We start from the raw sequence: 22,477 nt of genomic DNA on the forward strand, positions 1-22,477 counted from the left end.
ATGCCGGCTGCATAATTAACGCCCGAAGATGCTGTTAGCATCGCCGGTGCACAAATTCTACCTAGGGCCCGCTCTCTGCGAGAGGCTTTCTCTTACTGCAAGCGCAATGAATAAAGCCTTTCCCACAACATTCCAGGGATGCGCTGGAAGAAGCACCGCAGGACAGCGATGCCCAACGCCCGCAAGAAGAGCCTGGAGAATTTCCCGCACGGAAAATGGTCCTAAAAATACCCCCCCCGCGCCGCTCAAAACCGCTCCAGTCAACACTCCCGCTCCCTCCGTCCCCCCCCCCGCCCCCCAAGCCCGGTACAAAAAGGCCTCTCGCCGCCGCCGCCCCCGTCCTTGGGCGCTGCAGCGGCCGGGCCCGGAGCCTTACCGCAGTCCTGCCGGCCCGCCGCCCGCCCCGCCGCGGGCTCGCCTCCGCCATCGCCCCGCCGGGGCCGCGGTGGCGACGGGGATGGGCGACCGCGGCGCTCCCCGCGCTCGCCCCGCTGCCGGGGCGGGAGGGCAGGCAGCGGGCAGGCAGCGGGCAGGCAGGCAGCCCTGCCGGCACCCGGCTCCCGGCTGGCAGCCCCGCTCTCCTTCCCAGCGCCGGGTTTGGTTTTAAGGTGGAATGCCAAAAATCATCCTGCAGACGGGGCCAGTTCCTTCCTTCGAGGACTGGGCTCGCATCTCGGAGCTTTTACCCTTCCCTTTCCCTAGCTTTTTCTCCTTGATCTCAAAGGTACGTTTTAAAGTTGTTTAGGATTTGGGGGAGGGAGGGCAGTAAGGAAAGATGCTCCTGCCAAAACCTGAGGCTTGACCCTGGCAGGAGAGCCTGGCTTCCCAAAGTAGTACCAGGGCGAGCCTCGTTTGCCCATGCAATTAGAGACATACACAAAGAGTTAAATAAAAATCTGATACAAATTTTTTTCTGGATCAGATGCACAACCGCAGAGCTGCAATTGCATATACATATGCTCAAAAAAAATAGGACACTCCGCTTATTTCAAATTCAGCTTATTTGCAGTTCTTTATCCCAAAATTATACGAAGATCAGAAAAAAGATTATTTTTTTTTTTATTGCAGCATGGCTTATGGTTTATGATTGGAAAGAAATCAAGATTTAATCTTTTGTGTTAGCCGCACAAAGGCAAGTCCAGTCAAACGCCTCCTGGACACAAAGATAGCCCTCTAAGGCCAGACCCTCTTTCAAGGCAAGATTCCCAAGCCTTAAAATTTAGTGGACACAGGTTTCCTGCTTCTCATTCCTCTTTGCACAGAGCACCTCCACATTATTTATACATGGACAGCCCTGACACTGCAGGCAAACTTACTTCTCTACATGGATGCACAGCGCATACAGGCACACAAATGGGGTGTGTGCTCAAAGGTCACACGATAATTGAATTTTCTTACTAAACACAAAATGAATGACACTTCTGCAGAAGCTACAAATTAAGATAGGATTTTTCCACATTTGAAACTTCCAAACTATGCAAAGCAACCACATCATCCTTAAAGGATGCTCTTAGTACTAGCACCTGTTCAAATGCTGGCAGCAGAACTGGATTTTGATGATCACGTTAAAGAACAACTTTTTAAATGCTGCTTCTTCTCTAATGGTATGGTAACCATAATTGGAAAGTCAGTTTATGACATTCAGGAAAATCAAAACCCAAAATATTGACAGTGGTATCTTATGCACACTGCAAAAAGTTAACCCTCTCTTCCTTCTACGGGATACCTATCAGCAAAATGCCAGCAAAACCGGACATTTTTAATGCCAAGTTCAGCTGTACCAGTATTAACTACTTAAAATAGTGTAGGATTTAATTTTGATCAGATCTAGCCAGAATCAAGTAAGAGCTTTCTTTCTCAGTACACACTGTTTATTTCATTCTCTATCAGATGGACCAATGCCTTTAACTGTTTAATGACTACAAGCAGAAACAAAGGTAATAATAATATGCCCAGAATATTTTCATTGACTTACCCACATGGCATGGTCTGGTTGGGAAAGCATTTATCAATTAGCTCCTACCTACCCATGCATCTATAAACACGAGTTTTCTACACCTGCATGCACTACTGTAGTACCATGCTCTGATTTCCTAAGACACAATGCATTGCTGAGTTGCAAAAAGCTTACTTTTGAGATATGTTCAGACAGGATACATGCTACCAATATACAGCACATAAACAGGTGTAATAGATATTTAAAACACATGAATGCACAGATACACGTTTAAAAGAGATTTTTTCCACCCATACCCACATACAAATGCTTATGAAGCCTGTTTTAAGAACCAAACACTTTCAGTTACTGACAACTAGGTAAAATATGGTCTCACTAATAACCAGTGTCTAGAAAGAACATCTATGAAGCCAAATTCTCCATCCATCAAAAGCACAGAAAATGGCACAAAGCACATCTGAACCACTATGAAAAAGGATAAAACCAAGGAAATTAATGAGTTAATACTCAAACAGCTCATTTACACACTCAAATGGGGCACAGAGCTATGCCTGAATTAATTATAGGGACATAAACCAAAACAATACCTAGAAAGAAAGCACGAGCATCATTGCTCCTGGTTCCCACTTTTCTGAAAGTGATACATAATGGGTGCAATGACTTAGTACATTAAAAGAAATTAATATTAAAGAGGACTTACTGCTATTTTTTGGAGAGTCATTTTGACTGATGTCCATGTGTCCAATCTTCTATCCAGGATTAGGATAAATTTGGTGTCAGACTCATGTTGACTATGAGATAAGAAAATACCAATAACCAGATAACATTTTGAGGGAATGTGACTCTGTTCCCCTAAAAAAAAAAAAAAAAACAACCCAAACCCAAGAACACCGAATGCAAACCACATTTTGACTTTTCCACAATTGCGAAAATTTCCTTTGAAAAAATTTTGCTGAGCAGACTCCAGCAAGAAATTTGGGAAGCCCACCTTACGGTTAGTCCAGGATTGAGCATCACCTTTGAATTTCATGGGAGGTGGAGACAACAGATTGCCCCTGAAACCCTCACTGGTCTGAAAAAGGACTTTGCAGAGGTCAGAGGCAGCTGTGCTCCTGCTGAGCAGCTCCAGGGGTGGCCAGCAGCCTCCACCAGCTGCTGCCCCAAGATGCACAACCCTTCCCTCACCGCTGGACTCCTCCCTCCAAGGGAGCTTGCAACCCACTTGCCCAGCTTTCAGCAAGCAAGCCGTGACTCCCGGCTTGTTTTGGCACAGGGCAACAGAGCTGACACCAAGCCAGGAAGGGTGATGCCAGCCTGGCAGGGGGAGGGGTAGGTGGTTCCAAAACAGGCTGTTTCGGTTTCCCCAGCACCTCCCAAGTCCCCACTGGAGACGCAGCGATTGCTAGGAGACACTTTCCAACACGCTCTGGTTCCCTTGGCAAGCACAGGCTTCCTGACATCCCTTGTGACACCCAAATCGTTTAAGTTGCTTTGAAATCCCCAGCCTTACCAAGCAAGCCAGCAGTAGCAGGGATGCCCAGTCTGGCATGTAACCTAACGTGCAGGTGAGCTCCTGTCTGCAACACAAACATTGCCTTCCCAGGCTGGCTGGGTACAGCTCGCCCAGGCTCAGGCCATGACAGTACACACTCCAGGGCAGCCTGAATTACAAACTGGAATTGTGTTTGCACACAGGTAAGGGTACACCAGCTTGTAACTAAGTCCTCTGATGTGACTGTATTTACAGGATACTTAGGTAATATTTACAATATTTATTTTGTAGATGCTGAAACAGGACACCCATGTCCCACGCCACCTTATCCTGGTGTCTCAGTGCTGTGGAGAGGCTCCCAGTACACGGGCTGGCTCCCGAGAGCTGGGTCAGATATGTGCACTGGGCATGGCCCCACACAAGCAGCCTACCACAAGCATCATCTTTGGTAACGCTTGTGTTTGGCAAGCAAGAACACATGGTGGATTACTCACAAGTATCACATGGCAGACAATACTTGGCAACTACAGAAAAAAAAAGACACTTGAAGCCAGCGCAGGAGCTTTCATTCAGTGCACATCTTGCTGCTTTGGTCTGTGATAGCCACACCTTTGACAAATGCATTTCAAAGGAATTAGCAGTTGTGCTGAGAGGAAAAAAAAAAAAAAAAAATTCCCTTTGGCTCATAATAACAATTGACTGAAGATATGCAGAGCCACCCAGCTCCCAAGCTGACCTACAAATATATCTCATGGACCTCTATCGTCACTCCCAAAGTGTAAAGGTTTCATGTGAATTTATACATTGCCATTGAGGCATAGCAGAAAAGAGCAGAGAAAATGAACAGCGTATTTCACACACGGGTCGTACAGAGAACTTCTGCGTGTAATAGTCTGAGATTACACATTGTGAGCTGGATCAGGAATGACTTTTCAGCCAAAACCTTTTTTAGCTAAAGTAGTTTTGGCAATATGAGATGATTCTGCAGGTTTCTGTCAGCTCTGTTCACCATGAGTCAATGACCCGGGAAGGTAGGAGGATGGCAAAAGGATCCTTCTGTTTGAGGAAGAAATAAACCCCTTTGTTTTCTCAGCACACTCTAAAACCTTAAAAGGTAGGCTTCTGTCCTATAAGTAACATTTCCCTAACTCCCCACAGTATTTCCCAATAGGCTGCAATTCAGGGGAAAAAAAAAAAAGTGTTTACACAGCACTGCTGTCATCGTAATAAAACCTGAAGAAAAAACCCAGAATTCAAGTAATTCAGAAAAGACAGCCAGGCTGTAGTGCACCGTCAGTTCATAAAAGTATGACAAAGTATGCCATTTACTCAGGACAAGGTTATATTCAGAGAGTAGCCTCTAAGCATGCTAATTTACTTTTATCAGTTCCCTTACAGACACAAAGAAGAAAGTTCCCAGCTGTCCAAAAGCCTTGAAACCTACTGTGGGAAATTTTTAATTTATTCTGGGGCTAGTGGAGCAAGTCTGTGACTATTTGCATCCCAGGCCTTGCAGGTTTATCAGATTTCCAGTTCTGCGATGTACCTTTTAGACTGACAATAAAAATAAATCAATGCTTTCTCACCAAGGCTGCAGGGGGTGAGTTCATTTGCATCCAGCAGCAGAAAGATGGAAACAGATAACCAGATCGCTTGCTTCTTGTCACTTTTTTTTTCTTACCCTTAATTTTGTATGTATTGCAGGACACACCAGACTAAAAATAAAGACCTGGGATGTTTTGCAGGAGGACTTGAAATCAGATCCTGGAATCTGCAGTTGTGAGATTTCTCTCACAGGACTGAGAGACTCCTTGCAGCTAGTGGGACTGGAGCACGCTGTCAGGACCCACTGCCTAATATTTAAATTTAGAGGTATTTATAGCCAACAGCACCCTTTGCTGTGTCATTACTCCATGTTATCAGCCACAGCTCTAAATCACTTTGTACTTCAAAGTGAAACATGCAGAGCTTGTCCAAATACCAAAAAGCTGGACAGTCAAACAAGATAGAATAGAATAGAATAGAACAGAACAGAACAGAATAGAATAGAATAGAACAGAACAGAAAAGAACAATTTCGGTTGGAAGGGACCTAAGATGATCGTCTAGTCCAACTGCCTGACCGCTTCAGGGCTGACCAAAAGTTAAAGCATGTTCTTAAGGGCATTGTCCAAATGCCTCTTAAGCACTGACAGGCTTGGGGCACCAACCACAGGAAGCCTGTTCCAGTGTCTGACCACCCTCTCGGTAAAGAAATGCTTCCTAATGCCCAGTCTAAACCCCTCCTGGCACAGCTTTGAACCATTCCCACATGTCCTGTCACTGGATCCCATGTAAAAGAGATCAGCACCTCCCTCTCCATGTTCCCTCCTCAGAAGCTGTAGAGAACGATGAGGTCACTCCTCAGCCTCCTGTTCTCCAAACTAGACAAGCCCAAAGTTCTCAGCCACTCCTCACAGGACATTCCTTCCAGCCTTTTCACCAGCTTTGTTGCCCTCCTCTGGATGCATTCAAAGACCTTCACATCCTTCTTAAATTGTGGGGCCCAGAACTGCACACAGTGCTCAAGGTGAGGCCACACCAATGCTGTATATAGAGGGATTTTTTTCATTTCTAGAGATAGCATTATTTTTCTTTTACTTTACTTTAATTGTAATTAGGACAGTTTTTTGTAATAACAATTTTATATATACCGTAACTGACTTCAGTTGACTATTTTCTTTCTTAAAGCTTCTACTGAAATTCTGACTTACCTTGGAAGAAATAAATTATTTTAGGCTACACAAAAGATCAGTGCCTGTTACAAAGCCTACACTGTAGCAGTCTTCAATCCAAGCCTGGATAAAGGGCTGCTTTATCACTGTTACAGTTTCCTTCCTGCAAATACCAGGATTTGTCGCACTTCCCTGTGCCTCTCCTTCAAGCCCACCATCGCACAGTGTTGTTCTGTAAAGCAAGCCTGAAGGCAGGCAGGCAGGCAGCCCATTGCACGCATTTGGAGTTGGATGTGCGGGGCGCGGAAGGTGAGGACCTGCTACTTATTTTTCTGCATAGCCCTTCCATACAAGCACTTTCTGCAGCTGCCTCCTGCCTGCAACACGGTTCCCAAGAATCCTAAAGTAAAATTAACTTGCCTACAAGACTCATCTTCCTCCTGGCTCTGTTATTAATGCACTCACTTTGCGGAGCAAAGAACAGCTTACAGCAGTCATCTCCTTTATCTAACAATTATTTTCAGGAGAAAAATGCTTCATGAAATTCAGCTTCCTAAAATACTACACACCTGACCCCCCATGAGGTTTCCTCAGACTAGTATCAGTAGGACAATACGCAGTCCTTGCTACCGATTGCATAGCAAAGGCACTGTGTGTGTTTTTGACATACCCGCACCCATCCATAGGTATGCGGTAGAATCATAGAATCATTAAGTTGGAATAGACCTCTGAGACCATCAAGTCCAACCGTTGACTTAATACCACCATGCTCACTAAACCATGTCCCAAAGTGCCATATCTACATATTTTTTTAACACCTCCAGGGACGGTGACTCCACCACTTCACTGGGCAGCCTGTTCCAATGTTTGACTGCTCTTTCAGGGAGGACTTGGTGCATCCACAGCTAACTCTGGCAAGCAGGTCAAATATTTATCTCTTCTAAGGACTTTCTGGCTCAAAGTCTGAGCTCTTATCCCATGATGTGATGCTGCTGAGGGATCTGTATCCAGGCATACCAGAGTTGACACACGCCTTCCACCCTCACCTATATGACGCTTTTCCTTCCCCCCGACACCACAGCCTTTTCAACTCCAAAGTGTTAAAAAGCACATGTTTTTAAGATGGTCAGGCACTGAGGCAGGCTGTTATGGTGGTAGGAGGAGCAGAGAAGCATGATTAAAGTGGTTTTACTAATAACATGCTGAACATGACTGAATCACCAGCAAGCTTGCAGCTCTCATTAGTTTCTTGATTGAGTTTGACCTATTACAGGGACAACAAGACTGCTCATCATGCTAATGCCAGGGTGTTTACAGTCATACGAAATACGAAGCCCTGGAGAAACGGGACAGAGCTGGGAAGTGCAGATGCACGGACACAGGCTGCCTACACAGCATGCAGGAGAAACCTCTCTGGCCAGCACACACGCCACGGCACACTCCTGTCTATGCTGGGACAGTGCTCTGTGAGCCAGGAGCCCATGAAACTTCAAAGTCTATCCAAAAAGAGGACAGAGGAACCAGAGGCTCTTTTTTTTCCCTGCAGAGGTGGCTAAACACATGGTACTTCTTCCAAGGCAGCGCTGATGGAAAGCTCCCATCTAGCTGCTGTCAACCTGCTCTCCCTGCAGGAAGAAATTTGCCAAAATAGGCATTATTCAAGGAAATTAAGCATTCCAGGTAACTGAGTCACCAGGCTCAGCAGCAAGAAATAGGAGAGCCATTAATCTAAGTATACAGACCTGTATGTGGCACAGGCAGACTGTCAGCTGCTTAACCCCGAGACACAGGCAGGTAATGGGAGCTGTGGCATGCTGCTGAGCCATCGCGAGTAATGGGGACCCCAAATGGTTTGTTCCTGTAATTAGTCTCTTCCTCCAGTTACATTTCTCTTTTTCCACAGTAATGACTCTCTATTTGTACATGTCAAAATATTATTCTGCAGTGGCATGGCATATTTAAGTGGGTGACACATGTCAAAGCTTAAGTAAAGCTTACTGTTCATTAGAAACTTAATAAACTAAATTTATGATACACGCAGGCTGACAAGCCATAGGGATCACATCCACTTTTTACTCTGCAGTTACTGGCACATTAAATACCATGCATGGACATGGTAACAGCTTGCATCATTCGACTTCTCCCTCTTACTTGCTCTGAGAGCTGGTGTACATGTGTGGCATCACCCTGAAGATCCCCTGCCTAACCCAGGCAGGACCAACACCTCTGCCCATCACAGGTAAGAACTAGAAAGGAGCCACATACCTCGGGACTGATGTTAGATATGTTAAGACTTTAGATACGATCTCCTCGGGCACCTCATTGAAGTGAGCATTGTCAGGGAGGGTGATAATCCAAGCTTTGTCTTTTGCTCGGCCACCTGGAATAAAGACAAGGATGCTTCCCTGGGCATGCTTTCGAGGAGGGCCAGCAGCCAAGCCCAGGTCCACCAGTTAGGTCAGAAAACACGCTGCCATCATTACAGAGGTTTTTTTACATCACCAGAATAGAAAAACCAGGCCAAATCCTGCCTTTGATTTCAAGCACAACACACACACACAGGTGGCAGAAACAAGCATATTAGGTACCAGGTATTTCTTTTATTTACTGAGCATACTTTATACGGGACAGCAAAGGAAGTCAGAAATACAAGGACAAATCAGCATGCTGGTCTGGAACCTATAGAAATACATTTCAAAGTAAAACACTTGTTAATGTGTTGAGTGTTTGAAGGTAAGACTGTTTTACAGTATGGCTTGAGGCAGAAAACTAATATGCTCTTTCAAACTGCCTCAATGTTTTATTAACAACATTTCTAGTGACACTGGAGACTACCTGATGGATAGTATCCCGTGCGGAGTATCATTTTGCCAAATAGCGCGGAAGATCATCTGGAGTATTTAATTACCGCACAGAAAGAGAGACCCTGGAGAAGTTCACTGTACTCACCAGAAAGAAAAGCAAACTCTTTCATCAAATCATCACTGATGTCCTTTGCACAGATGGGTATTGTGGTTTCTGGAAAAAAAAGCCAAAGCAGCAGTCAAAAAGGAAGCAAAAATCCAAACCAAACACAGCTATCAATGTGTTATCCCAAAGGCAGGACTTAAGCCAAATGCAGCTTCCCTAAATTATATATGAAATTTCATAACAAAGGATATACGGTTCTCCTAGAAACCAATGTTTCTAATGACTCTTAACAGAGCAAATGCCACAAGTCAGCAGCAAACGTATTCCAACAAATGGTCTAAGGGAACACAGCCTGGGGACTTGAGTGCTCTCTCCTCAACAGGGTATATTCAATGTTAATTTTGGAGTTACTAACTTTACTTCCCTATTTTGCAACACCCCCCCCCAAGTGCTTCCTAGCCTTGGCAATGTAATGGGCCGAGGTTTCTGCTGGAAACAGCAGCATCCAAGGCTGCCGCGCTGGGAACGAGGTTGGGTTTTCAGGCTGTTAATGGCCTTTAATTTTGAGCAAATAAGCTTCTGAAATCATGTTTTCATCTGGCATGGGGCCACATGCACTGGAAATGCTGTTGTTCTTACATTCGGTTATTAGATTTCTTTTTAATTAAATAATGGGAGAGGCTGTTTTAATACCATATTTAGCATACTGACCATTTCAGTGGCAATGAAGCACATCGGAACAATATACATAGTTTTACCTTTCCCTGGGAGAAGGAAACAAAAAACAGACTGACTAAATACAAGAGGAACTTATAGCTGGTAGACATTTTTCTGGATTATCTATAAACGGAATGATAGCTAAAAATTAAACATCCTTGTTCCTGCAGATAAATGTTTTAAGGCACATCTATACAGATTAAAGTCCTTGTGCTTTCTGATAATCAAATTTTAAACACTGATTATTTTACAGAGTTAGTCCTAGGGAGTAATCTTTTGGCTGTTTTAAATCACATAGGCTGCATACTTCAGCACACTCCAGCATAATCAATATTTATTTTATTTCACTTTTTCCAAAAGCTTTCTGGTCACTTCTATTTTACCTAAGGATTTTTCATGCCTTTAATCACTGTATGGAGCTGCAGCACAGCAGCCCAGAGGGGCACGAGGTGAGGGGGGGACTCTTCCTCCTGCAGTCCCCACCAGCCATGGGTTGCTCTCTGGTCTTCTATGCACACCCTGCTATTTTTTCCTCTTGTAGATAAAAATGTTATTTTTGTTTGTTAAGGATCAAGCCTCAGTCCCCCTGGCATCTACAGAAACATTCTTGATTTTAACAGGCCCCAGAATTGGTCTTGGTAAGAAAGAAGTTTGTCTTGCAAGATACTTCAAATATTTCTCTCTCATTCAACTCCTTCACCTAAGTTGAGGACAAGCAGTGGCAACAGATCTCTTCTATACTAGTTGATTTTTTTCCAAGTCAGTAGTTTCATACTGATAAAAATCACATGTAATAACTTAATGAGCTACAACACATGAAGTAGATGGTGTTAAACATGCAGGTCTCTGAAAATCCAAGACAAAAGTCCACAGCTATGCACACATATTTGCCTCAGAATGGTGTGGGGCTGTTCAGCAGCTTGGCCTCATTTGCAGTCGGGGTGAAGCCTGTCCCCAAAACCAGCTCACTATGCCTACCCCGGCTTTCCCCAAAGACGCAGCCACTGGCAAGCCGGGCAAAGTTTTGCCCTGTGCTGTAACACTGCGTGTGACTCAAGTGTTCAACAGAAAAAGCAAACACAGTTACAGGTTTACAGTAAATGCAGCTTTTGTTTCTGATCCTGAAGTGATATGGGAGGGACATGCTGGTTTATTGATAGCTATTCAGGAAACAGTGTGGGAAAAGGGGGTTAGCCTTTGCATGGTAAAAAAAAATCCAAATCACTTAATTAGAAAGTTTCACAAGACATTTTTTCACTGAGAACAACCTAACAACTTGCAGTCTTAAACTAAGCCGGAGACAACCATAGTTGGACAGAAAAAGTAGCATTTTTCCACAGATATTTTCAAACTTTGCTTTCTGGAAAAGACATATCATCTCAAAAATGCATGCTTTTCACCCCAGAGTCTGATGCTTATTCTCCCACATTTCTCTTAGCTGCGATTTCCCAATGATCATCATGGAAACTGCAAAAAACAACTGATGTTTTACCCTACCTGTGCTGGGGGGCTGCAGTAGGACCTGCTGTGCCGTGCCCTGACAGCTAAGCAAGTACTGCCGGGGTCACGCCAGCAACTGGACCTGGCATTTTTGGGTTTGAAGTGCAAAGCACTATAGGAAAGGGGTTCCTGCCACACTTGGGAGTCTTGCTTTCCAGCAAGGACCTTGCTCCCCAACATTTCATTCTACAGGAAGTTCCATCCTTGACTCTAGCACAGAGGTGGAGACCCAGATTCCTATGCACCTTTATGACTCCGAGTTTCTCTCTTTCCAAGGGATAACATTTTTGGAAGAGGGCACTCAGCACCTTCAGAAAAACAGGCCCTTCCAAGCAGGCCCAAGTTAAGCACTCAAAATAATTCATTTGAGGAGAAACTAGGTGGGAGTACTTTACTCCAAGCAGCGAAGGCTCAGGAAGCATTTCCCTTACAAACCCTCCCCATCTCCTGCGGGATAGGAGAATCCAACAAATGACAGAGGAGCAGGACAGCTGCCCTTTGGTAAGGTCAAGGCACAACAACAGGCTGATTGTAGTCCCATGAGAGCTGCTCCTTGGCCAACTCATTGCTCACTCTGCATTGACCATCGAACTCAACCTCCTGGGCAAATGTTAGGGAAAATCAAGTGCTGGCATCGAATTTGCAAGCGTGTCGCTGTGCCTGAGGCACATCAGTTGGATGTTGCTATAAATCCTGTACACAAGCGTGACCTTTGTACTCAAATATTAATCTCTTCAAAAAGAGCAGTGAAAGGCAGTGGGGCACTGAAGATACCCGCCTCTCAAACAAGGCTTCAGTTGATGTTCATTAGTGAACTGGGGATTTCTTATTTGAAGGACACTCTTGGGACAGTATGGAAAAGACCCCAGGGTACTGCCCAGCACTGGCTATGAACGGCACAGCCAGCCTGAATTTCCCTTGGCACAAGGCGGAGGAAGTCAAGATTTCATGCAAGTCCACTCGTTTCCCTTAAAAAGAGGCTTTGTGATCATCAGCTGCTATAGAGTAGAGCTGTGCTGCTACAAAATCAAGCCTGAACCCCCCACGTTACAGCATCCCAGAGCACTTTACAAACTACACTGCTATCCCCACACAACTCGTATGACCTCAGGCTTTAGGGTCTTACTAAAAACAAGCAGCATCTGGATGATACATCATCATAACACTGTAGTAACATTTTTTTAATATAGCCTTTAAGCTCTGGGTATTTATAAAATGCTGCTGCAATTATTACATTCAGAGACTCTTCTATGGAAGAGATTGTTGCCATGACATGGAGTTTCAGGGGATGCATGAAGGCAAACAGGGAAAAGACAAAGGGCAAATACAGAGATTTCTACCCTGCTGAGAAAAACTAATGTGGCTCAGCAGGGAAACCTACTGAATCTGTCCTGTCCCCATCATTTGGTTTACACAGTCCAGAACGTTTTGCTGGGTCCTCTCCATAGGACCATATCACAAGGCCATTGCACAGACTGCAGTTGTAAGAAGGATGCTTATTGTTAGCAATCTTCCCTTTCGAGGCAATTCAAGCACAGCGGGACTTTATTGTAGGGTGGAGGTCTGCAGTGACATTCAGAGAGGGGACAGCTACAGTCTTGAGTTCAAATTCCTCTCTTAAAACTCAATTAAACTCTGAAGTGCATTGCTTTTTGGTAACTATTGTTTTCTTTTCTTTTCAAAACTTCGCAGGCCCACAGCATCTGCAGACAGCAGCTGGGTAATGTATCTGCCAAGGTGACGTAATAGCGCCGTACACTTCACAATGCTGACCAAATATTGTTTGCAGCTATAAAATCCATTTGGAGATGGCTTTGTTGCGAATGAAGAATAGCAGCTTTTCATGTGAAGGTTGCTGCTGTAGTCTAGGAAACAAAACTGAAGTAAATCAAATGAAAAGGGTAAAGGATCACGTTGAGCTTCTCCATGATCTGCTTGTTCTCTGCTGCTTGTCCATTTGGACATCTACACCCAACAAAGCAGCATTTATTTGGTGTCAAAGGAGCCTGCAACTCAGCACATTTGTAACCTGTTTCCACTTCCCTCAGTGACTTTCTGAGCTAACCGCTGTCACCAGCCAGCGTCTGTCTCAGGTTGTCCCACCACAGGAAGGCCCACCTGCCTCCAGAAGTTACTTCGAGGCTAATGACACCCGTAACACCGACCTACATAAACCAACAGAGTTTGCAGGATGGTCTGGTGCTCAGGGAGTTTCAACTATCAGGGCTTCTCCTGGCTGCCATGGGCACCCCTGTCCACAGCCAGGGACCTCCCAGAACAGCCCACGGAGCACAAGCTAGGCTGGGCGTGAGGATTAAGCCATGCCCATCTCATCTGCTTTGGACAGGAGTGGGAACAGAAATCCCTTAGAGCAGAGTGCCCCAGCTGTGAACTCCGTGCAATGCAGACAGCAGCCCTTTCAGCTTCTCCTGCTGAAGTTGCTCCAGTTTGCAAAATTAAATATTCATTGGGGCAAAGAATAGAAACACAGTCCTGTATCCGAGGAGAAAGACCAATGCACCAGCCTGCAATCTGCCCCCCTAACTCAGTCTGGATTGCTATACCCACTCAAAAGACTCAAAAGGAGCGACCCTGCAGCCCGCCGCTTGGGGCCCACACTTTGGATAAGGGGAACACTTGAAATGTAATTATCTGCAGAAGCCAAAGAGCTCCTTCGGGAAGAATGACAGAAACCCTTCCTACAGCAGTGGTTGGGGCCCTAGCTTGCTGCAGGAAACTCAAGCCGCCATAGCCCTAGTCAGTAAGTGGCTGAGCCTCACCTGCTTTCTCACTGAGCAATTTCAAAAGACTTTGGATTCAACCCAATACACAACAGGAAACATGGCAATTCTCCCTATCAGCACACCATGTCCAGAAAGCAAGACAGTTATTAGAGAAAAAAATACTATTTTATACTGTCTGCAAACTGCCCTACTGTGAACACCACGCTTGCATAAGGTCTACACAAAGCCTGCCCAACAGCATGGTGCCAAGTGACAAACTGCCTGTCCCTGGCTGCAGGGAAGGAGCAGGGCAGGAGCAGGGAAGCACGTAGGCAGCTGCCATTACTGTCCATGCACCACTCCAACCAGTATCGTCCCAGGGATCATGCCCCACCTGTATGGTCTCCAAGCAGTGACTTCCCCAACAAGCTTATACCTGGAGTAGGATCCTAATTACCACATCCGCTCTCCCCCTCTCTGTCCTGGTCCGTAACTGCCCAGGAACAGATACAACACTGTGAACACACAGAGCAAATGGACAATTGGACAAGTCCATGGGAACCAGAGCCAGGAGGGGCTGGCAGCTGGCCAGGTGGCATGATGCTGATAGAGATACCACGCTCATCATGCTACATGTTCACCAGAGAACGTGCAGCAGAGAATAGGACATTGTGCTCCTCAACAAGGCCTGCTGTATTCACCAAAAGCTTATTTATAGCACCTGGTCTGAGCAGAGAACCGACAGCCAAGGTCCTGAGGCTGCTTCCTGGCTTTGAGACTAAACTCTTGGTAGCAAATTGTGACTCCTGCGGCTTCAGTTCCTCATCTGCAAAGAGCAACAGGCACAGGTGCCAGCAGGATACAGTGTTAGCAAAGGGCCACGAGCATGCCTGATGACAAGAGCAGAAAAGATCCCTGCAGCCCCCATCCATCAGGCCCATGTAGGTGTCCACATCTGTATGGGTTGTGCAACAGCTGGCATCCAAGGGTGGGTGTTAAAAACCCTGTTGAACTAACCATTGGATGGTGTTGGACTAACCTGGACAGCTGGGTAAGAAAAGGTCTCCACAACCCACGGGACTGGTTTCATGATGCACCAAAGAACTGAGGGTCTCAGGATCAGTGGTGAAGTCCACCAGCCAGGACTCATTGGCTTCCTCCCTGAGGACCCAAGGCCAAGGGATTGTTTTTCCCTCCAAGTGAGCTTGCAGCACGCTGGCACACAGAGGCTTGCAGGTCCCACACCAAGGACTTCTAAAGATTAATAGGGCAGAAAGGCAGAGGGGCCTGCTAATAACAGACATTTCTAGTCAGTTCCACCAAAGTCATCCAGAGCTGCAGAGCACAGGGGCTTAACAGCCTTATGCTGCAATTACATCTTTATAGCTGAGAGAACAGCCTGGCCACAGATTTAGACCTGCGGGGATCTTTCCCCATGTGAGGAATATCCTGCAGTAAAGCATACCCGGCATCAAACAAATTTCCTTCTCTCCACACCTGAGAAGTTCAGCTGCTAAACAAGCTTAGAGACTTGATCGTGTGAAGTGCAAAAACTCCTGTGGTCCTCCTCCACACTTGCAAGTGATCTCAGGTGCGTTGCAGAAGCTAGATATGTAATCATGAGTTATTTCTAATAGAAACTCTGAGCTGCACACACCTCATATGCACCAAAACCACATTCAGCTGCTCACGCTTCCTGCCCGGACTCATATACACTCTTGTCACTGGGGGTACCTGTTGCAAAGACGAGATCCTGTTGCTGTCAAGGGAAGCCACGTGGAGCAAATTCACCTTCAGCCATGTCAGTGTGAGAACAACAACTTCTGTTGCTGCACTAAAACCTGACACATTCAACAGTTTGTAACTCCAGGTGGTGCAGCCATTCCCCATGCCAAGCGAGCGACACAAAAGACCCATTAAAATATTTATGGCTGAAAGCTTCAATAGCCTCGACTGCTGCAAGCCCCTTTGTCCCCTGCTGCCTGCAGGGACAGCTCACACCCCACTGCAGCCAGGGGCTGCACGGGAGCATCTGCATCCCCCTGAGCCCTAGGCTCAGCCTGCAGGCACCTGATTCCTAACTACAGCCAGTCGAAACCAGGTTTTCATTTGGAGGGAGAGATTAGCAATTAGATACGGTTTATAAATGCCTGTTTTTCTGGAGGATGTGATGCATTGATCCTGAGGAAGATGATGGGGCTCCTGAGCCAGTTCTGTCAATAGCCTGATAGCAAACCTCCACCTGCCACAGGTGAATCTTTCGGTAAATCCTCGACTCAACAGAGGCACTTTCAAAACCCACTTCTACAGGGTGGCTGCGCTGCCACCTCAAACATTTCCTGGGAAGAGTGTCAGCACAATACGGGGGACAAGGGATGGCAGAGCCGTGCGGAGAGCTGCACCCCAGGAACGTGGTGGGAGCCGTGGATGGACAGGGTGTATTTAGAGGGAACCAGTAGTCCAGGTGCTGGCAGCACACCCTGGTCCCCAGGCTACAGGTGGCAGTGGGGTCATCCCAGGAGCTGCCAGGAGCCCAGGGATGCTGGCAGCCAGGCACTGGTGGCCCTTGGAGAGCTTGCTACGGAGGCAGGTCAGCAGCAAATACCTCCTTCAGAGCCAGAGGGGACAGACGCACGGCAGTAGCCGCCACACCACCATTTCAAAGGGACTGGGCCCCTGCAAAACCATGCCCTGCACAGGACAGCCACCACCCTCCATGGCCGCAGGGGCACAAACGCAGACCCTTCTTCCCGAATCGTTGCAGTAACTGTCTGCATGTGAGCATGCCCCAGCAAACATGATCTAAACTGAACCAGCAGCATCACCTCATGGCACAGAAGGGAAATCGAGGCAGTCACATCAGGCAGAAACACATCAAAACCACTCAGGGATTCAAAAAGGCTGCAGAAAGCCCCAGGAGGGTTAGTCCATTACTAGGCGTGTTGGGCTGGTCACCACAGCAGGTTCAAGGACTCCTTAAATTATCCTTTGTCAGACTGGGGAGGATATTTTAAGGAAAGGCTCACTCTGTTTGCAACCTTTCTTTTACTTCTCCCCAAGCACCCACTCCGGCACAGCGTAGGAGGCAGGATATGGCACCAGATGGTCCTCTCTTCTGACCTAGTGGCTTCTCTGCTGAGGCCTTCCGGGGCGTATCTGCAGTCGATGCTTCAGCGCAGGCACACATCCCCATCACCCAAATCTGGGAGTGTGCTCAGCTAAGAAACCATACAGCAAAAAAATAAAAAAGCAAAGCTTCTGAAAACTAGAATGACCTTTTCAAAAGGCTTACATTTATATACACTGAGGATAAGAGTCAAAATGCAAAAGAAGATGCTGTGAAAGAAAAAAAAAAAGATAAGAAATAGGGAGAAAATGTTAACTCAGCACAGTCCGGGCTTGTGGACCATCATCCAGGCAGTGTGCCGGCTGAACAGAGGAATGTCCTCACGGGACCAGCTGAAACACCACCTTACAATAGGAGCTGATCCGCATGGCCGAAGAGGGACCAGATGGCACCGCATCCAGGTGTGCCCAGAGCGATCCTGGATCAGGCCCCGTGGCCGAGCCTGTGAGCCCCAGGGCAGGAGTCTCTTGCTTCCAGGCATCCCTCCAGCAACCGCTGCTGGGGAAACACCAGCGGCAAAAGAGCGCCGAGGGCACCGGCATGGCACAGCTGTGGCTGCTCGCTCACACACAAAACCGGCAAAACCTCATTCCTGCTGACCACGGGCCATGGCTGCCAGTAGAACAAGGTGCAGCCATCTAAGGATCCCACATTCATGGGAATGCCATCCTCCGACACAATTTTGGGAGCTGGAATGAACAGAAGGGTCCCCAGGAGCCAGGGCTGAGCCATGCTGCCAGCAAGGAGGAGGATGCTATGGGGAGGTTAAAAGATCCGGGGTGCCCCTGTGCGCTGCGGACCACAGTTTGGAGGGGTGGAATCTCTTCCAATTTAGATTTAACAGCTGGCAAACTGTGGAAGCTTTGCTCAGAAAAGGCAAATCAAAAGTAAACTAAATGGCAATATGGCTTACGTGTTATCTCCTGTTATCGCTGTGGCTAATCCGCCAATGCGAAGGAACAAAATACTGGATGCTCTGACATTTTCACGTCCAATCAAAAAAACTGTCTTCTCATATCACCCCAAATTAAGCCAAAATGGGGAAAGATATAAGCCAGCTCAACTATACATGAATTTAAATCTATTGCAAGAAATGTAATAAAAGTTTCTCAACACCCACCCTTGTGGATTCAAACGCAGTGTGGGAGTTGAGAAAATCTAGTTTCTTGCATTTCTAATAATACTTAGGAGATTTAATGTACTTTTGATTTTCTCCTCTTCCCAATTTCAGTCACTCCTCCCTTAGGGGAGACTCAGGAAAGTGTTCACAGTGTTTGCACACCAGCACCAGGGCACGTTTGCCAGCTGTGCAGGGGAAGGTGAGTTTGGCATCTGCTACCAGTACGCACTTTCCCAGCCAAGATCAGTCTCCAAACCAGAGCCCATTCAGCACAAAAGACTTCCAAAGCCAAATATAAACATACGCACATCAATAACTTTCCCATCATCATTCAATACCATGCCAGCATTGGTTTTTCCAAGCCAAATTCCAGCTTTGTGCACAAAGTAACTCCTGGGAGATATAACAGCAGTAAATCCTTGGGCACCATTACCTACCTAGGAACCCGGAATTCAGTTCACTGAAGTCACTGGAACAACTTATTTGCTTTCATAGCACAAGTAGCCAGGAAACTAAATCGCATAGCCAGGTTCCCACAATGGCATCACCTGGAAACTCTGCTGCAAAGTGAGCAAAACTAAAACCAATTTTTCCTGAATTGAAAACGGAAATGCTCATTTCTGGCATTCGCCAGCACATCTCCAAATCCAGCTAACTGCTCTCCAGCAGCAGGAGCAGGTCAGTGGCATGGAAAGCCAAGTGAGGAGTGGGTGTCGCTGGCGCTCGCTGCCTGTCTACCACCCAGCCCTTGGACAGTCACCCAGGAGCAGCAGATGGATAATTGCACCTCTCAGGTGGCTCAGCCGGAGCGGGTTCCCAGGGAATAACTCTGCCCCAGGAGCTCCTGACTCAGCCCCGCTGTAAAGCCAAGTCTAGCATCACCTGGAAGGAAAAGGGATTCAGAAGACATGGCAGTCCCACCCAGCCAGTTCCACCACAGCTCCTCACGCTCCTGTCCCCAGTTTTGCAATGGCCTTCAATTTTACTGTGTTAGGGAAGCTGGCAGATGAGATGATTGAGGCTTTGGCAGCAGAGCAAGTTGAAGAGCACGGGACCTGAGCTGTGCTCGTCACCCGTGCCGAAATGACCACCGTCACAGCAACATGTGTCAGTCGGCACAAAGTTGCCCGTTTGCAGGACAAGGCTGAGGGCACTCGCCTGGTTTGTGGCTCCGGAATTTCCTTGCAAGTCCTACCTGCCAAAAGTGACTTTAACAAAAGGCTCCTACCACAAGCAGGACCAGCAGCAATATCCGAGAGCTGAACTCCCCTTCTCCAGGCACATGGGGGAAGCTCCGTGTCTCCAAGCATCCTTCAGTTCGGTGGCAAAGACAGCGCTTTGGAAGACTCTTTCTTTCCCCCACCACATTTTACACTTCAGTTTCTTCCCTCCCACACAGCCCTGCTGTCACTTCACTTTTGTCCTTGTAAATGAATGATAAACCATTAAACTGCAGTTGTAGCAAATGTGATGTAGGGAGAGGAAGCACGTCCCACGTACTACTGACTGCTCCCAGACTACTCCATGGTCCACCCAAAGTGGCACACAGCTTTCAGAGGCTGCTGGCCCCATACTCCTGCAGTTCTCTGAGGGAGCCTGAGCCATTTCGGAGAAGTGAATGGCTGTAAAATGCTTGGGATGTATATAGGCTTCCGTCTCACTGTAAGGTAGATAACGAGGGAAACATCACCTTCTACTAGAAACGACCAACAAGTTTCCAGTACTGATGCATGAAGAGAAATTGTTAAAACATGGTCCCAGATCAGGCTGAACTCAGAACTCGGCGATGAGGCAAAAAACCTTCAGATTTATTTTTAATCTCATGATTTGTGGAACCTTACTCAACTTTGTATATTTTTCAATATCTCATTTTAAGAATCTATGTAGATGCCAAATCATGCGTCCAGATCCTGCAGCTATAACCACACAAGCGTGCCTTTGTGGAGATATTTTGATTTTGTATGAGCATTATACAAAGGTCATGTGCCAAGAGCTCACAAGAAACCCACTACCCACTTTCACCTGGTTTCCGTTACATTGCTCACAGAAAACATCCACCATCTGTGTCCCCATCCCTGTGTCACCCAGCTCCTGTTCAAGCCATGTGGGTGTTTCATTGCCGACACCAGCGCAAGGAGGACCAGACTTTTTTAATCACATCCGTTCACGTAGCATCCTTTGCTAACTGATCGTGATCATCCCTGCCTACGTTCTTCCTACCCCATTTGCAGGGTGCAGGAAAACAAAGAGGTCAGCACAGGTCCGGCAGGCAGGACAGCCCACAGCCGAGGGGAAAGTGCTGTGGTGGGCATCACCCCAGGAGAGCACGTATGCAAGCAGCTCCCGAGGGGCAGCTGACACATTGATAAAGTCCTCACCTGTAACTTACTCCCTGAGAAATTCCTCCCGCATCCCAAACTGTGCTTTGCAAACAGATCAAGGAAACTGGAATTAGATTGGAAGCTTTTTTGGGGTCAGTGTGTCTTTTTTGTGGTCAGTGTGTCTTTTTTGTGCCCAGTGTGTCTTTTTTGCGCCTGGCACGGCTCCGAGTGCTCTGCCAGCTGTGAACAAATGAGGAACGATGAATGCCTTCGCCTCCTGATGAGGCACGCATCCTTCGGTGAGGTGGGAGTCACCCAAAATGCCACTACCTCTCCTGGATTATGAAAGACCTTTCTGCAAAAAAACCCTGTTCTCCCCACAAGAAAACAAAATAAGTTTAGGAGCAAATCATTGTCCACCAAAGGAAACATGTTGAGGCACAAGAGCAGCTTAGAGCCTGCGGGCAAGGGATCAGATTGCATTTGCTTCTCACATTAAGGGTGTGCAGCCACACAACCACTGCAACATCATTACAACCCTGTGCCATCCCCAACGCAGCCTGGGATTAAGAAGTGTTTAAAGACCAAGGAATGGGGGAGGGAAGAGCGGGTGTATTAGAGACACACACTTTACACACATCTACTGCTTTTCTACTTCAGAAACTGGGCAAGGGCACACCACAGTCATCAGGCTAAGATGCAACTTCCCAGGGAAGACTTCTTTACTTTTGGCCACGGGGAATCTGAGCAGGTGACCAGCTCTAGCAAACATCCTTCTCCTCACCGAAGGTGAGCATTTGCACAATGCATTCCAGTAACGAGAAGGACATGTCAGCAGCATAGCTTCCCCTTACAAAACGAGACCATTCTACGCCGATCTTGCAATCCATCGAAGCAAGTAACACCCAAAGTCCTCAACAACCCCCGTGCCACAAACGCGCCCGGAGGTTCCCCAGGCGGGCGGACCCGAGGACCAACAAACGTGCCCGCCTTGCCTTCGCATCCCGACTCCTCACCTCAGAGCCGGGTGCCCCCGGTGAGGAGCCGGGCACCCCCGCGCTCCCTCCACCCTGGCGAACCGGCAGCCACGCTCCTTCCCCGGAGGGAAAGACCTCCGCCACCCACGCCGGACCTGCGAGGTCCCCGGCGGCCCCCGCCGCCCCGGACACCTGTGACACCCGCCCCGGCCCCCGGGGGTCCGGCAGCCCCCGGCACTCACCGGCGGCGGCGGCCTCCAGCAGCGCGGCGGCACGCAGCAGGCAGTAGTAGCCCTCCATCTCCCCCGCCGAGGTGCCCCCCGGCGGGGGTCCGGCCGGGGCCGGGGCCGGGGCCGGGGCCGGGGCCAGGGCCATGCCCCGCGGCAGCGCTCCGCCGCCGGCAGCGCTCCGCCGCCGCCGCCCCGGGCCCGCGCGGCCGCCGAGGCGGGGCCGAGGGAAGCGGCCGCCGCCGCCGCCTCCGCCCGCCCCGCGCCCGCCCCCCGCGCCGCCCCGGCGGCCGCCCGCTGCCCGCGCCGCGGCCCCGCTGGCAGCGCCGCCTCCTGCCCGGGGCGCGCTCGGCCTTTGCGCCTTTTTTTGCCTCCTCCCCCGCCTTTTTTTTTCCTTTTTTTTCTTCCCTTCCCCCCCCCCCCCTTTTCCCTTTTTTCCCTTTTTACCCTGCCTTTTTTCCTTTTTTCCCTTCCCCCCATTTTTTTCTTTTCCCCCCTTTCCTCCTTTTTTTCTTTTTTTTCCCTTCCCCCCCCTTTTTTCCTTCCCCCCCCCCCTTTTTTCCCCTTTCCCCCTTTTTCCTCTGTTTCCCCTTTTTTCCTTTTTTCCCCCCTTCCCCCCCCTTTTTTCTCTTTCCCTCCTTTTTTCATTTCCCCCCCCCTTTTTTCATTTCCCCTCCCTTTTTTCATGTTCCC

General features: G+C 47.8%; 1 protein-coding gene across 2 annotated transcripts in view; it reads right to left on the minus strand.

The window, feature by feature from the left end:
* The window catches only part of MCF2 (MCF.2 cell line derived transforming sequence), a 58,105-nt gene extending 36,185 nt beyond the window's left edge, over positions 1-21,920 (minus strand). Inside the window, exons 1-4 of one of the 2 annotated variants that reach the window (XM_086470510.1) lie at positions 21,800-21,920; positions 9,112-9,180; positions 8,428-8,542; positions 2,658-2,748 (exon numbers count right to left, since the gene is read on the minus strand). In XM_086470510.1, the coding sequence (XP_086326636.1) occupies positions 2,658-2,748; positions 8,428-8,542; positions 9,112-9,180; positions 21,800-21,857 (333 nt within the window). In that variant the 5' untranslated portion in view covers positions 21,858-21,920. Of the gene's footprint in view, positions 1-2,657; positions 2,749-8,427; positions 8,543-9,111; positions 9,181-21,799 lie in introns of those variants that run through there. The other variant, XM_086470511.1, reaches the window with a different exon arrangement.
* Between the last annotated feature and the right edge of the window lie 557 nt (positions 21,921-22,477).

This window comes from Leptosomus discolor, chromosome 9 (genome assembly GCF_034619465.1).
Source record: "Leptosomus discolor isolate bLepDis1 chromosome 9, bLepDis1.hap2, whole genome shotgun sequence".
Taxonomy (NCBI): Eukaryota; Metazoa; Chordata; class Aves; order Leptosomiformes; family Leptosomidae; genus Leptosomus; species Leptosomus discolor.